Source organism: Anser cygnoides, chromosome Z, assembly GCF_040182565.1.
Source record: "Anser cygnoides isolate HZ-2024a breed goose chromosome Z, Taihu_goose_T2T_genome, whole genome shotgun sequence".
Classification (NCBI taxonomy): domain Eukaryota; kingdom Metazoa; phylum Chordata; class Aves; order Anseriformes; family Anatidae; genus Anser; species Anser cygnoides.
Genome location: NC_089912.1, coordinates 1,924,361 through 1,936,906, shown reverse-complemented (window position 1 = coordinate 1,936,906; position 12,546 = coordinate 1,924,361). Strand labels below are relative to the sequence as shown.

Here is a 12,546-nt window from a genome sequence, read left to right as displayed (position 1 = left end):
TTTAATTGATCCATATTTCTTCCCTGTCTTTCACTAATGGAAACTCCAAGTTTTTTCATTCCATCTGTGTAGAACATTGGGAAGACTGTGGCATAGATCACTATATAGAGTGGAGTTCAATGAGTCACTAGCTGTAAAGCCTATTTACATACATGTACCATTCCTCATCAGCAATTGTCGCATCTATTGCTTTATACAGGCCCCCTATAGCCTGCTCCTATAAAAGCTGCATTACCAGGCACTCTGCAGTGACAGAAACAGCAAAAATAGAAGAGAAAATGAGATGTCAAGGAGGCAGAAATATAATTGAAGTACACCAGCTACTTTTGTCATGCAGAAATAGAAAACGAATGCCCATAAGAAAGGGATGTGCAGTTTATGGTGGGTCTACTGTTTTAAAAAAAAAAAAAAAAAAAAAGGAAATACAAGGAAGCAAGAAGGTTGAAGTTACATTTTCTATTACCTGTATTTTTGTCTTCACAATATCTAAGGGTCGCTATGGTATACATGTAGGTCTTCAAATAATTTAAGGCTTAAATTTATGAAAATGTCTTTAAATAAATTTCGTAGAATCACAGAATGGTTTGGGCTGGAAGGGCCCTTAAAGCCCACCCAGTGCCACCCCCTGCCATGGGCAGGGACACCTCCCCCCAGCCCAGGCTGCCCCCAGCCCCATCCAGCCTGGCCTTGGGCACTGCCAGGGATGGGGCAGCCACAGCTCTGGGCAGCTCTGAGTAAAAAGCTGATTCCTAGTGTCTAATCTAAACCTACCTTTTTGGGGGTTTAAAGCCATTCCCCTGTGTCCTATCCCTACGCCCCCTGACACAGGGTCCCTCCCCAGCTTTCCCGCAGCCCCCTTTAGGCACTGGCAGGCCGCTGTGAGGTCTCCCCGGGGCCTTCTCTTCTCCAGGCTGAACAACTCCAACTCCTTCAGCATGGCTGGAGAGGTGCTCCAGCCCTTGATCATCCGTGTGGCCCTCCTCTGGACTCGTTTTAATATTTCCATGGCCTCCTTGTGCTGGGGACCCCAGAGCTGAGCACAGGGCTCCAGGTGGGGTCTCCCGAGAGCAGAGCAGAGGGGAACAATCCCCTCCCTCGCCCTGCTGGCCACCATGCTCTCGGTGCAGCCCAGGCTACGAGTGGCTTTCTGAGCTGCAAGCACACCTTGCCAGCTCATGTCGAGCTTCTCAGCAACCACCACCCCCAGGTCCTTCTCCTCAGGGCTGCTCTCAATCCATTCCCTGCCCAGCCTGTATTTGTGCTTGGGATTGCCCCAGCCCAGATGCAGGGCCTTGGCATTAGAATTTTTGGAAAATTCCACAATCGTAAATTTCTACAATTAAATTATTATTTTTTTTTAATATATATATATATATATATAAAGCATTTCACCTTTAGTAATAAATTGTAGATATAACTGAAAACTTCCTTGCATTAATGCAAGGATCTGGGTTATATAATGGACTGGAACTATTGAGCTGGGATCTCAATGGGACATTGTAATCTGTAATCCGTATGGGCTACTTTATATTAGTGTGCTTTACCAGCACATCAGAAAGATGCAACAGTATCTTCTGGGAGAGAACAGTAGTAAGGCAAGTGACAACTATACATTTTCCCTTCATCCTAAAACTTCTTAAAAGCAAGATTTCATCAATTGACTACACATAAGAAAACAATCTTTCTGAAATCAATTGTCCTACAATGCTAATATTGTAGATTATCTACTATAGATTGTAATCTGGACAGAAATCTCAACAAAGGTGCAAAGGCATAAATATTAGTTACATGAAATCAAGTCTGCGATTCTTTAATTTCCGTATATAAATGTTGAATAAATTACACTAAAGTTATGGAGACCTAATTATTCCCAGACATGAACTGATATATTTTTTTTCATCATGCAGCCACTTAACCAGCATGTATCAATGCTATTTCAGGCTTATTTTTGATAGATACGATGAAGATCATACAAGATTGGTTGTAGGCAATAATCATGGCTCAAGAGATCACAAACGAACTGAATTTAAATTAAGTGGAAGGATAAAAGAAAATCTGTAACTAAGGTTCTTCATTTCAAAGGGAGGAAATGATAAACTAGTGGAAATAAAGCCATGTGGACATGAATATAGAGGAGAAATGAAATTTCTTTAAGTTAAAGGTGCAAACCTCAAAATTTGTAATTCAACTTAGCTGGAAAGCAAATTGCTGGGAATGTCTAAGAACAAGTGACCTCAAAATAAACTGTCCTTACCAAGTCCTTTTATTTAATCCCCCCAAAGGATCTTTATGGAAAGAGGTTACTGCAAAGCCTGTTTCTGTTCTTGTTCACATCTCTACTATGCAAATGCAGCTCCTCTAAACAACAGTCAGTACTTCTACTCAAGTTCAGATAATACACCGTATTTATTTTTTGTTCCATAATCACAATTATGTTCCTTAGCAGCTCATGGATATTTAAATGTAATAAATTAAAAACATCATAACTGAAAGCACACTTTGAATCTATCTACTCAATATATTCAAGAAAATGATACTTGAACATATCTTTATAATAGTATCAAGTTGGTTGTATTTTGGAGAAAGAAACAGGAGAGAAAAGAGAAAGGGGGCCTGCTGGACACAAGTAAGATGTTGGTAATATTGGGGTAAAAAGGAATATTAAAACACTTCAGTGAAAGTGATCTAATTACTTTGTAGCTAAAAACATATGTAGGCCTACCTTCATCACCTTAGTTTACCTTCACTTTTCAATAATATTTTCATAGAAATAAGTAGACACTGATTTTGAAAACCATGCTACATATTGTTTTACATTTAGAAAAAGTCTCATTTAGGGTTTTAAAGTTATTAATTATTTAAGTATAGAAAGGTATTTCCTAGGGGTAAGTGCTATTATATTATGGTTCATATTCATTTTAAGGGTCTCAGGCAAGTTTACTACAAAATTAAAAAAATAAGTGAATGAATTTGAACAAGTCAAAATAAAAGAAAACCCAAAGCTCTATACTTTATTTAGTTTTAACCATAGGAAATTAAAAAGTAGGCTAATTAATCCACATTAAGTATTTTCTCTCTCTCTCTGCACGTACATAAAAAAAAAAAAAACAACTATATAAGTAAAACCAAAGAAAACCTTCCACTAATACATAAAATGTGTATAATGTCACAGTTTTAAAGTTTCTTTGGCTGATGTCTTATCACTTGTAAGAGTAGCTGTTTTTTCATCTAAAAAGAGATGAAGGATTAAGATAGGTCACAAAAGCCTGATTAAACTAGCTTAACGTTTTTGTAAACAAAGGAACACAACGAAGTTCAAAAGGTAGAAATACAATCCACATTTAACAGACTTACTGCAAGTAATGAACCAAAATGGAAAATGAAGCAAAAAATCACAGGAGATTAGCTAAAAACCAGCTGTCTGGATGATTCATTACGTGCTAATTATGTTAACAAATACATAACATTTTTTTTAAAATACTTAACAGTATGTAAGTTTCTGAAAGAAACATACAATTAATATGATAGAAATACAAGCAAAATATATCTATATATATATATTTGGGGGCAGGAAAAGGGGAACCATCCTTGGATATTATTTTAAGAAATTCAGAACACTGATGTTGTGCAGAGGGTACACACACCAACGAAGGGGGCCCATGCTAGATAAAAATCTATTACTAATGCAGCCCAGTTAAGAATGGCTGAATTCTGCATGGTTAAAGATATTAAGAGGCACTGATTTACCTAGTAACAGGATAAAGTTAGAACATAACATGAGCTACCTCCACTACAGTTGGCAATCAAAGGTATCAAGTTCCAAAGAATTTGCCTCTTTTCACATAGCAATTTGCAAGCTTGTCTCTCAGAGCGTTCTTATCCTCAGTCCCGATAAACAGATATGATTTCATTACAGTAGTTAACAAATAACTCTTCTAATAGAACATGAAAGAAAAAGCATTAATTCCTTAATTCCTAAATAGATTGTTATACATGAAAAATTTTGAAGATTTATAACTCTGTTAAAGACTGTTATAGACTGTCTTTATATTCCAGACAGAAGTAGGTCATCTATATAAAGTTTTCTGAGGTTCTGATTGTTTGACTGTTTTCTGTTATTTTCTTTTCTCTCCTATACAGGAGGATCAATTACAGTAGATTTTAGGAAAAAAAATAATAATTCCCTGGGGGTGGACTAAGTAAACACAAGCTTTTTTTTTTTCACTTGTGGGATAACAGTCCCCATTGAATGCTCTAGATTAAATTATTTTGCTGTTTTGAAATGTGCTGGTTTGGTGGTTCCCAGAGGGCAGAGGCAACATGCATCAAAAAATAAGAAACACATTCGTAGAGCTTTCTTTCAGCTAGGAAAACAAAAACAAATATCCTTCCCCTTCCGTTCAATGCTCCAGTATGTTTGGCTTTGCTATTTTTTTATTTTTTTATTTTTAGATACTCAGCAAACTGGGTATCGCTGTCAAGCCAACCTATTAGAAGTTGTCTTTTTAACTTAAGCTATGTACAAACACAGAATTCCACTCTTGACTGTGTAAGGCCAGCAAAAGGTATCCTGGACCTAATCAGTATTTAATAACACTTCCAAGCAGGAAAAGCCACTTGACAGTACGAACTTGTCTACAGTTATAAACCTCACAAAACAGTTATTCTGTAAATTTTTTTCCAAAATATTTCTTTCAGTATAAACAGACTTGTGAACACTTTAATTCCAAGGGGAAAATGCCTTTTTCTGACTTAGCATAGTATAAATCTGGTACAGTCAAACATATGGAAAAGAGAAGTCTCTTACCAGAAAAGACTCTTCACATACAAGCTCACATTCAATTACCTACTTAATAATAATTGCTTCAGTAATGATACAAGTATAAGTTTTACTTCATTTGATTAATAATTCCAACATAATAGACATGGCTTGAAAATTAAATAAGATTTAAAAAAAAAAATAAAAATCCTGTATAACTTCATAACTCTGACCCCCTACTCTATCCTGTTGACTAAACTGTTGTCACTAGTTTGGCTGATTCTGCAGAAAACTAGTGAGAGAATGCAGGTGAATCAATGCATTCCTCCATGCCAACCTCTTGAAGTACAACACTAGGAAATACTATATGGTCAGCCAATGAAGAAATGCACGTGACGGCCACTAAGAAGACATTTTGAAGATGAAATGATATTAAGAAACAACGCTTCTAAACACATTTTATGGCTGTACTGTGATTAACGCCGGTGAGCAACTGAGCCTCACAGAGCTGCTGTTCCCTCCCTCCACACAGCAGGATGGGGGTGACAATCAGAGGGGCCAACGTGAGAAAACTGGTGGGTTGAGATAAAGACAGCTTAATAGGTAAAGTGAAAGCTGTGCACGTGAGCAAAGCAGAAGGAATTTGTTCCCTCCATCCCATCGACAGGCAGATGTTCAGCCGTTTCCAGGCAAGCAGGACTCACCATGCCTAACGGGGACTTGGGGAGACAAATGCCATGACGCTAGCTATCACAGAATCATTTCCCCCAGCTTTCCCTGCTGAGCACAATGTCGTATGGTATGGAACATTGCTGGGCTCAGCTGTCCTGGCTGCGTCCTCCCAGCCTGCTGGCTGACAGGGCAGCGTGAGAAACCGCAGAGGCCTTAGCGAATGTGCCAGCACTGCTTGGCAAGAGCCGAAACCTCGGTGTGTGCTCAGCACTGTTTTGGTCACAAATCCGTTATAGCACTCCAGGAGCTAATCAGAAGGAAGTCCAGAATCCCAGCCAAAGCCAGCACAGGGTGCTAAGGGGTCAGATACTGCACCTGAAAACCTGACATTTAAAATATTTTAACCAAAATAAAAATCTTGTGTGGAATTCATGAAATACAGGTAGTTTTTAGAATTCATAGAATCATAGAATTATTAAGGTTGGAAAAGACCTCTAAGATCATGTAGTCCAGCCCTTAACCTAATACAAAAATCCACCACTAAACCATGCTACGCATTCCTTGGAGACCTGCTTTAATTGTAGCAAATGTTTTAAAAGTCACCAGCAGTTCCCAAGACTTACATTGTGTATTTTCATTTTCTCTGTCCTTTTAAATTTGCAATAAAGCTGTGCACTGACTTAAGGACTGTAATCCTCCTTCACATAATACTGAAGCTGTTAATGTGTGTCTTTTTAGAGAGCCACCCTTATGGTCACTTTAACGTCCATGTCTTAGATGTAAAATGGAGATAACTAGAGCAGTTTTAAGATGTTTTGAGTGTGAAAGAAAGATTAAGTCACAGACTTCTAGGTTTCATAGAATCACAGAACGGTTTGGGTTGGAAGGGCCCTTAAAGCCCACCCAGTGCCACCCCCTGCCATGGGCAGGGACACCTCCCAGCAGCCCAGGCTGCCCCCAGCCCCATCCAGCCTGGCCTTGGGCACTGCCAGGGATGGGGCAGCCGCAGCTCCTCTGGGCAGCCTGTGCCAGGACCTCACCCCCCTCAGAGTAGAGATGTTCTTCCTAATATCTAATCTAAATCTACCCTTTTTCAGTTTAAAGCCTGTGTCCTATCACCATAATCCCTGATAAAGAACCCCAGTCACTCTCCCATCACCGGTTACCCACCAGTCATTTTTTGGCAGTGAAACCCTTTCCTGACTCATAACCCCACGTATAGCTCAAAGATACTCTTCTAGTCATTTATTGCATAACTGAGATTTACACTGACACTTCTTGTTTTCCACCAACACTCCGTTCCACTAATTACAACAGCTTTATCTTGAACTTGTCATCTTTTCACATTATTTGTCTGCTTACCTCTTCTTTTACTTTTTCTTTCATGTGTTCCTCCATATTTCAGTTCCTGTTGAAAAGTTATTTCCGTGTTTCTTCCAGTGGAATTTCTAGTTGACTTAGATTAGCATGTAGATTGATTTTAAAACTCACAAGAGTATAATTTTCTTCTGAGTACACCTGACAGATCATCACCTCCCTGTGTTAGGTTTTCATGGCAAAGTTTTGGTAGCAGAGGGGCTGCAGGGGCGGCCTCTGTGAGCAGCTGCCCCATGTCAGAGAGGAGCCAGCTCCAGCTGCTCCAAAAGGGACCCACCACTGGCCAGAGCTGGGCTGTGAGTGATGCTGGTAGGGCTCTGGGAGAGCAGATTGAAGAAAGGGGAAAAAATCTTCTGTGCTACAGCAGCTGGGAGAGAGGGATGAGAAGCAGCCCTGCAGCCCCTGAGGTGAGCGAAGGAGGGCAGGAGGTGCTCCAGGCACGCAGCAGCAGTTCCCCTGCGGCCTGTGGAGAGGCCCCTGGTGGAGCAGGCTGTCCCCCTGCACCCACGGGTCCCACACGGAGCAGATCTCCACGCTGCAGCCCGTGGAGGAGCCCCCGGTGGAGCAGGTGGATGTGGCCTGGAGGAGGCTGCGGCCCATGGAGAGCCCCCGCAGGAGCAGGCCCCGGGCCGGAGCTGCAGCCCGTGGAGAGGAGCCCACGCAGGAGCAGGGGGTCTGGGGGGAGCTGCCGCCCGTGGGGGACCCGTGCTGGAGCAGTTTGCTCCTGGGGGATGGATGGACCCCGTGGTACGGAGCTGTGTGGGAGCAGTTCCTGAAGAGCTGCTGCCTGTGGGCAGCCCCCACAGGTATTCTTAGTTTGCTTTTAGTTCTCACTGCTCTGGTTTGTCATTAGTAGGCAATAAATTACATTAATCTACCTATGTACAATTACGTTATGAAAGTTTCCATGCTGTGTCACTTTTTTGCAAAGCTCTGATTCCTCCCTTTGCAGATTGGCTTGTCATGAATCACCAATAGTAAAAAAAAAAAAGGATAGATGTAATACATTGATAACAGATTACTGCTTTAAATTCCTTAGAACAAGAAGAAATGACCAGGTAGAATTAACTATAACTAATAGTATATTCACAGGAATAGAAACCCTAAATGTTTTTTGTTTGTTTGTTTGCTTTTTGAGAATTAAGATCTGCATAGTAATCTTTTTGGGTCACCTCTAGTGTATGAATCTGTGTACTTCATGGTCAGAAAACTTCTAGCAATCAAAATAAAAATTGTAGGGAAAAGATTGAAGAGCTTGAAGACCTTGTGTTTTTTAAAATCTGGATTGAATAGTTCTTATTCCATTGTATATTTCAGTAGTTGGAATAAGTTGCATTAAAAAAAAAGAAAAAAGATTAAGACATGACAACGTTATACAGTGAAGTATAAAGGGATTTCTACATAAATAAACATAAGATAATTTCAATTACTTTAAAACCATTCTTTATCACAATTCTGACATAGTCTATAACTCAATTGCAATAACGCATTTAAAACATAAACCTGTAATTAATAACCTCTGGCCTCTCTCTTCAGACAAAATAACCAGGTGTACTGAAAAAAAAAGGTCATAGAATTAAAATATCTAATTACAATGAACATAAAATAAGTCTACTAACCCACAGCATGAACTGTTCCTCTATGCTTCTTTGAAATCTTGTTTGCCTTAACTATATGCAGAGCATTTTCTTTGAACTGCAGCTCGCAAAGTCTTTCAAGAAGAACTGTTATTTCCTCAGTGATGGTATCCAGATAAGTTTCATTAATAAACTTCAATGATGAAGAAGGATCAATAGTTCCACTTAGTACATAGAAATCTTCTTTTATCATTGTGCACAATGTGGGTATTGAACTTTGGTATCCATGAACGACTTTATCAAAATTTGTTTCACCACAGCCAGACAAAATACAGTTCTGTAGAAGATCACTAACCAGTTTATTCTGCATGTTTTGATACCTTGTTAAGACTTCTGATTCAGGGTAAAGAAACAAAAGTTGCTGTATGCACTGAGTTTTAAACTGTATTTGTTGTTGCGAAGCATTAGTATTTGTTTCTTCTTGACTTTGCAGTCTATTTACTAAAAATCGTCGAAGATGCAATCTCACATCATCCCAGAGAGATTTCATGTCCATAGTTGAATCATCCTCAATGGCATGAATGGAAGATGTAAACTCAAAAGACGTCCCGCTTGGAGTACAGGGAAATGAGACACCACACTGACTAGAGAGATCCAGAAGGAACTGAAGTATCATTTCTTCTTGATTTTGCTCATTTTTCAGCAAGCTTTGCTAACAAAAATTAATCAGACAGTATTTTAGAAATGTTTTGTTAACTTTGGTTAATAAAATTAACAGCTTTGTGCTAGAGTACCAATTATTTCCAATGCCAATTATCTTACCAGCAAATGAGAAAATGAAACAAATTGCTCTATAAACAACAGAAATAACAAAGGCTGTTTTCCAATGAATTTATGCTCCTATCCATCCCTTTGTCTACCTACTCCAGTGACTTTACATTCTTCTTCCCATCTTTCTTACATCCTCAACCCATTTTGTCAATCAGTCCTACCCCACAATTCAAAGGAAAGCCTAGAAAAAACATAGCTCATTAGATAAGCCTTGGCAGACGATAGAGACTGTTTGTTCAGGTCCACACACACATCTTGGAAAGAAAATTGTATGAAATTAACATTTACAAGGATAGTAGGAGGTTTTGCTCATAAAACCAAGACAGGGATTTATAAAATAAACCTCTGTTACCCTCTGTGTTCTGGTTCAGCAGGCAACTGTGAGAAACGCTATTCTATGCATAAAATAATCTGCCCAGAACTGCCTTAAAGAAGTACAATTAAAAACTTAAGAATTGAACAATGGGCTTAGATCAAATAGGGCAAAAGAGTAAGAATCTGCATATCCTGTCAAATCCAGCTGCAGACTGATATATTAACAGTATGGGAGCCTCAAAATACATCTCAGCTACATGGATTGAGGAAGAAGGAAGACAGTTAACAGAAGATCCATGAAGCCACATGGATACATGTACAGACTCCACTGCATCTGAAAAGCCTCCGTCTTGTTCCATGGACAGGATCTCTGATCTTAGAACCACTTCAAATCCAAGATGCCAACCAGCAAATAAGAGGTTCTTGTCACACCTTGATGCCTTCTACTTGGCTCACAATGACATAAATGTAAACGGCACTCTGCAGCTTTCTTTGATACGCTTGAGGAATCACTTGGATGAAGAAGTGGTGTCCAATATATTAGTAGAAGGCAGGCCCACAAGTCCCTTGGTCAGTGGATTCCTAAATCTATTTCCTGTCTTGGAGAAAAAATCTTGCCCATTATAAACCCATTTCCCACACTCTCAATATTTTTCCTGTTGCAGGTTGGCTTTGCCTGCAGCCCTAGGCTCATCAAAGTTGTATTGAACAGACTTACTCTCAGTCTTCCAGCTGCATGAGAGACAACTACAGAATTTGCCATCACAGTCACAAAAAAAAATGAGAGAAACTGGTTACACGTTTGATTCTCTGGGTTTCAGGAATCAAGCGGGCAAGTCTGAAGTGAATCAGGATAGGAGGGGAATCAGGGAAGGCCCTCTTGCTTCCTCCCTCACCTCCCATCAATTCTCTCCAAGATCTTCCAACATAGAAAGTGTTGTGGCAAATTGCATAAGTATAGATCTTTTCTCTCATGTCCTTTATTTGGGTCTCTCCAACATATAATGCAAGGCTGGTAAGGCAACTTCCGGAAACCTTCTACACTCAGAACTACTGATTTAGTTAAACTAAAGTATTCACAGGAAATAATCAGTTTTGTTTCTTTTCTCATTATGGAAGAGAGAGAAATGAATCTTATTTGAGTATGGTAGTACTTCAATAATTTTGAAATTAAAAAAAATGCTCTTTCTACTGTAGCACTCTTTTATCAACAGATAATTTAAGAAATATAGAAAAGACAAATTTTTTGACAAACTTTTCAGTGTGACTTTTTTGCATGCTATTCAGTCACAGCAATTTTTCACTATCAGAACCTCTTGTATTTTTTCTTAACGACTAAAAACTGTTGCACTATTATGGGAGAAAGCAACATTTTAACCTACCTACTGGCCTTTATTTTGGAGTGTTCCATTAAGAAAAATAAAAAACTTTTACCACAGTAGGTAATTCTGAACAAAAGACAGAGAGCACAATTACCTTCCATACAGGAAAGTCTTAAAAATTGACTATCTAGCTATTTTTCTTCCACTTCACATCTTTATTTCGGGGAGCTCCCTATGAAATTTTGTACTTACTAGCAGGAAACATATGTTGTAGACAGAACAATAAAGAAAATTATCAGTCAAGTATCTTCCTATAAAAACATGCATGTTATAGAAATATGTGGAACTAGTTAATATCTTAAATAGTAGAAATTTATATGCATATATGTAAAGCTGATTCAATTTCCTTTTATTGTCTACTAAAGCGTTCTATGAAGTGTTGTGGATGCAGAGAGAATGTGTTGAGCTGGTAAACTGAGACTCTAGTCACTAACTGCTGCTAGCATAGTTAGAGTAGCTGGAAAGTCAAGTGCCCACAGATAGACTTATGAATTTAAAGTTTTTTTTTTTTTTTTTTTTATGAAGCATGCTCAGTGATTATATTCTGAAATAAACAGAACAAGAGAAGCTGTCAAACCAGTGATTGTAACTCATGCCTTTAGATGATGAATCCAAAATGTCTTCCAAGCAAATCCCTATGCTGTTTTTTAAGGTTAAACAAAAACATTTTTATTCATGAAAGCCAGTAAGAATTTTAATAGTTTCAAATGCTTTCCAACTTAGACTAAAACATAAAAAAATAGGGAGTTTGCAGATGCCATCTTAGACTTAGTGTTCCTCAAAAAAAGTCCCTGAAGTGAACAGTGAAGGTCTGAAAACACAGTATCATCAAGTCTCTTTGAACACTGCCTGTATTGACATAGGCTTTTCTATTTGAAAGTTTATCTTTAAGAAATACTTCAAAAGATGGTGACAAAACTATTCAAGAGAAAAAGATCCAAATTAGTGTCTAAAGGTTTTAGAGAAGTGTGAAAAGTTCTCTTATGAGCACAGAAAGTCAGTGATAACAGTACACAAAAAAAACCTTGCATTCCATCAACTAGATTACTACCTGCTATAGACTACATCCAATATTGTTAAGGTTTTCTTAAAAGAGATTTGCCATTAGTTTAGGTCGTAGAGAATTTAATGAAGATGTGTTCGTGTACAGGTTCAGCTTTTAAGTATTTAAAACTACAGAATAGTACACAGAATGATGAGATTTCACATAACTGAAGTCTTTTAGGGTTCATGAAGAACCTCTCAGTATTTTCATGAGAGTTTTTATAAATGCTTGAGAATACCACATTGCATTATTTATTTATTTTTTTAAATTTGTTCCAGAAGCTTAAGAGATAAGTGATATCGCTAACAAAATAAATATACATAATGAGGTATAGTAACAAATGGCCTGGGGTGGAAAGAAGGTTAATTTTATTGAAGATATATTGTATGATATTTAACTTGTCACTTGCAAGCTTTTAATTAAGTCAACTGAGTAATTAATTCAATGGATAGAAATACACAGTTAAGAAAGGTCAGACTGTAGTAATCTCATTAATGCTGAATACAACTGAAAACAGTTTAATGCACATGTGTTTATGGAGCTAAGGATGAGTATAATTTCCTACAGATGGACAGACGGTGCTAGTGC

The 12,546-nt window shown here is 38.3% G+C and overlaps 1 protein-coding gene across 23 annotated transcripts in view; it reads right to left on the bottom strand.

Annotated features, from left to right (window-relative positions):
- Positions 1-12,546, bottom strand: part of KIAA0825 (KIAA0825 ortholog) — a 259,660-nt gene that overhangs the window by 196,288 nt on the left and 50,826 nt on the right. For 22 of the 23 annotated variants that reach the window (XM_048046659.2, XM_048046658.2, XM_048046663.2 and 19 more), the window contains one exon: positions 8,428-9,097. In XM_048046659.2, the coding sequence (XP_047902616.2) occupies positions 8,428-9,097 (670 nt within the window). The remainder of the gene's footprint in view (positions 1-8,427; positions 9,098-12,546) is intronic. The other variant, XM_048046667.2, reaches the window with a different exon arrangement.